Consider the following 4,507-nt stretch of genomic DNA (forward strand, 5'->3'; position numbering starts at 1 on the left):
GTCAGCGCCGTCTCTAGACCGGTATTGACCGGTGAACACCTCTGATTGGCAAGCCCCGAAGTGGACGACTGACTAACAGCCGGTGCGGTGCTGCTGGCGTGAAGACGATGAAGAGTCAAGTAGGTCTCCAATGCCTGGAGATTGAGCGCCGCGGCGGCCGCATGTCCAGGTGGAAGCAGAGCGACTCTCTGGAGGGCAGCGAGTAGTGCTCCTTGAAGTCCAAGAGCCACGCTCTGCAACGTGAAATTCGGTAATCCAGCCTCTGTGACACTGGCGACGTCTCGAAGCTCGGTGCTGGTGGACGTGGTCGCCGACGTGGAGGAGGAGGAGGAGGAGGAGGAGGACGACGCCGGGACCATTACGATTCCCCGGTCCTGCTCCTGGTCCTGCTGTTGTTGTTGCTGTTGCATCCTCCCCCGTCGCTAGAATCGTCACGGGTCTGGCTGAGGGATTGCCGACGTGTTGCCTGCACCATTGGCGAGAGTAACCTATCGATCCGACGGTTTTCGTTGATGACGAGATCGATGAATTGGATTGGATCGTTGGTTCACTGACCGATCGAACGGGTCCCAGCGTGAATCGCGGACCTCATGCTCGGCAATTTCGCGGCTCGATGGCGAGTAATCGTCCAGGAACGCGACAAGGTGGACGAACGTGGAAACGGTAAAGAGGAAAGACGCGCGCGATGCTGGCGGTGCGAAGGCGCCCCGACGACTGCTCCTGCCTCTCGCTGCTGGGCACTGCTCGTGGAGACACCTGGTGGCAGGTATCCGAGGCGAGTTGGGACCGTCCGCGAGAAACGGGCCCTGGATTCAGGAGAGAGAGCCACAGCTGGCCCGCAATTGCTCGCCGTTTCGGCGTAAACGGCGTCGTTCGTAATCTCGCGTGCACGCGCGACTGCGTGCGCGCGCGTCAGCTATCCGCTGTCGCCGTCGTTACGATATCGTTTCTGTCTCGATGGGAATTACGAGGACGATGCGCTACTAAGAGTCGCGCATCAGACCCTCGTACATGGAAGATTTTTGTGCGACGGTCGACCAGCAAATCCCCCGCGGTTTTATAGCGGTCTAAAACCGTAAAAACGCGAAATAAATTCACGGAATTGTAACGTACGCGTAATTTGTCGCGAATCCGATGATTTTGCGGATGTTTCGGCTCGTGCATCGCGATTATTTCTTTATTAAGAGCAGATTTTTCATTGGAATTTTGCAACGTCAGCCTGATCGCTAACGCACGCGCTACTCTTTCAGATTTTCGCGGGCATAGATTTGTAGCGGCTCGCGAGTCAGGATAATTCAAATCCTGTTGTTGTTTTGCCTCGGAGTATCAACACCGTTAGATTACAAGTATCGTCGTAAGGATCAATTAACTCCGTGCAAAATAATGTCGCCGCTACATACGACCGTCACACGCAGACGAATTCCAATTTTCCGGCTGTCCTCCGACCAGTATAAATAAACAAACGCAATCACGAGCGAGAGTTCATCGAACAGAGTCAAAGAGTAATAACGTGTAAACAGTTATCGAAGTGATCTACAAAGTTTCCCCGAGTATTTATCGGGTATTTATTTCGCAATTTATTTTTGCACCAGCAACTCGCAATTCGTCTGTAATTTATTTATTTATCTGAAAATATATTTCGCTTTCGTTATTTCGCTCAACCAAATAAAGACCAATCCTCCACAGATTTTATTCAATTTGTGAGCCGTTAGAGGTCGATGTTTAAATTAATTTCTGTCTAGCAATGTATCGATAAATCTCTGCGCTTCTGTGTCCATGGCTATCGTTAAAACGTCGCGAATTAAGAATTACGAGGTACTTACGTAACATACCGTAAACCGTGAAAGTAACGAACAGCAAATTCTGTCATGGCGTGTGTCACCAGTCACGATATGTACACGTCTGGTAATAAACAATGTAAATACGACGTTGCTTGTTCGTTCGCGAGCTATTCGCACGTTCAACAGTCCGAATACGCGGATACACTGTCAGGTTGATAGAAATGCTCGCAGGGCGAATTGGTGAAACGCTAAACGATACTCCACGACACCGAGAAATTAATTATTTATTTGCTCGTAAAGTACTTGAAGCGATGCCGCTTATTTCCTATCCGCAAATTTTCATGTCTTGCTTACATTTTGTTTACCACTGGGAAATGCGAATTGGAAAATATCTTAATTAGGATCGGAAGTAACACGTCTTCTCTTGATTAGAACCGTTAAATCGAGTCGTAGAATCGACACCGTTGATTTGAATATTGTAATATTAGATATGCTAATGAGATTTCTGGACGAGTACAAGAAAAGTTAAAATTTATTGTAATTATTTTTATGGGATGCATACGTTTGAATAATTGAGTGAAAATGACAGAGGTTTGAGAGAACTCTGGCTGGACATTCCTTTAAATTTATACTCTCTGTGGATGAAGTTGACGCATCTAGGAAATAAAATTACGTAATACGAGATAATTCAATTTTGTAGAAGAATCATTAGTGTCAAGGATTAATCATCTCCATATACCTTACAAATAGTTAATATCAGTAGTAGGAATTATTTAAATATTACCTTACGATGTTTATTATTATCTTAAAATCGTCGTTCGAATTTTTGACCGGATGTGCAAGAATATTTGTCTTGAGAACAAGAAACGTTCAATCTTTTCTATTCTATCTTTCTATTCGTTCTACTTTTAAACATTTTTCGGCAATAAGACGCGCAACACGGTTTATGCCTCGTTTCTTCCGTCATCGTTTGTTTTTCTAACACCTGAGAGTCGACGGCCTCGTTCAGCAATTTCCAACAGCGCTGCGCCACCGGCGCCGATGCTCTGACCAGATCGCTAAACTCGGAACAGCCGTTGTTCTTCGACAGGCCATCGGCTTATCACAGCGACCAACGGCGAGCGGCGATTCTTTACGTTTCCGCCTCCACCGTTGACTTTTTGTATCTTAGCCGTTCAAACGATTTACCTCCGCGCGTTCCAAAGAATTCAAGTGAAAGAAGAACGCGCAGAGGTACAAATCGGCATCGAATAGTAGGCAAAAATTAGAAGAAGCGTTATCGAGCGCGCGTATCGTCGCACAAGTCGCTTCCGTCTCCGCGCTCGACTCACCGTTGCTGTTCGTACGACGTTCCGCGCTCGGTTCGTGTGCGCTTCATCACGGTTCAATCTGCGTCAAGTACGTGTTCGTGCTTGATCCCAACTCATAGCAGCTCTCTCGGTTTACCTCAATCGTAAGACTAAGTTACGTTATCGTGCTCTTTGTTAAGCCTTGTTTAAATAAAGTTTAACATTGTCGCAGTACGCGTTGTGATTATTCTTCTTTAGTCTAAACTCTTCTCTCGGCGTATCGTTGGTGGCTCGACGATACGCTCCGAACAGTTTGCATTTTATATTATCTTGGACGAAAAAGTACACGTTAATTAACGGTAGAGAGTCTTAGAACAAGTGCCTATCGCATAATCCGCATCCGAAAAACAAAGCATAGATTTTTGTTAGGAATAAAATTCTAGAAGACGTAAGAGTTGAATCGGCATACCTGTTCCTTGATTACCGTTATCTTGATTTATCGTTCTATAGATCACTATGCGATGAGTTGCAAACTTGTATATGATTTTATATACCGATGAGACCAATAGCAATACTTCACTTAACGTAACAAGCGAATTTTAACTATCTATGCCTACCATATCTTCCTCAACTTTATTACTTATGAAGTCGTGTGAACGTTACTCATAACCATGCTAGAGTTTTCTTCAAACTATCGCTATACCACTCAGTCAATCATAATCAGTTGCCTAGAATACAAACTTTCAAAGACTTCGCAGTTACTTTTGCATTAATTTCTAACGTATAATTCTACTGGCATCGTTTAATTAGGAAACAAGGATTTCCAATAGAGACAAAATTTCTATTAATTTTGCTACTTATATCGTTTGACAGGATACGTAAGGATGCCGTGAAACGATCGACGATGATGAACACGGTTTATCGATAAATATCGAGGGTGTTGTATCGACGATACACATCGATCCTTCTAGTCGAGCAGCTTGAGATATTGACTTTTTACGATCTACTACCCCTTTACGATCTCGCGTCTCGAACGGAACGAGGCATTTTCCACGATGGAAAGAGGGAAGCGTGGACGGGCGTTGGGAGGGGCTGCGTGCCGCCGCGTTTCGACTCGGCTGCAAAGCCGCAACAATTTACGACGGCAATTAATGCGCGCGAGTAAACCGTGTATAGCGCCTATAGTTAGCTGCCTCTTCTTCGGCGTGGCGCGGCGGCCAGGTAAACGAGCAAGAAAGACGGACACGTTCCTTGCACGCGCTGTACACGGCGAGAAGAACAGAGTGCCAAAGAAGCGCGCCAACCTCGATAGAAGCGGAGAAGACAGCAACAACGACGAACACCGAGAAGAAGGAGACGAAGAAGAGGAAGAAGGAAAAGCAGAGCGAGCGCGAAGGAAGCAGAAGACGACGACGAGGAAGAAAGTGGCGGGGAAGG

At 46.1% G+C, this 4,507-nt stretch overlaps 1 protein-coding gene across 1 annotated transcript in view; it reads right to left on the bottom strand.

The window, feature by feature from the left end:
- LOC100742481 (protein sister of odd and bowel) overlaps positions 1-881 on the bottom strand; it is a 4,577-nt gene extending 3,696 nt beyond the window's left edge. Inside the window, exon 1 of the mRNA XM_012391301.3 lies at positions 1-881. Within this exon, the coding sequence (XP_012246724.1) occupies positions 1-410 (410 nt within the window). The 5' untranslated portion in view covers positions 411-881.
- Positions 882-4,507: the final 3,626 nt, after the last annotated feature.

Source organism: Bombus impatiens, unplaced genomic scaffold (assembly GCF_000188095.3).
Source record: "Bombus impatiens unplaced genomic scaffold, BIMP_2.2 scf_1055, whole genome shotgun sequence".
Classification (NCBI taxonomy): Eukaryota; Metazoa; Arthropoda; class Insecta; order Hymenoptera; family Apidae; genus Bombus; species Bombus impatiens.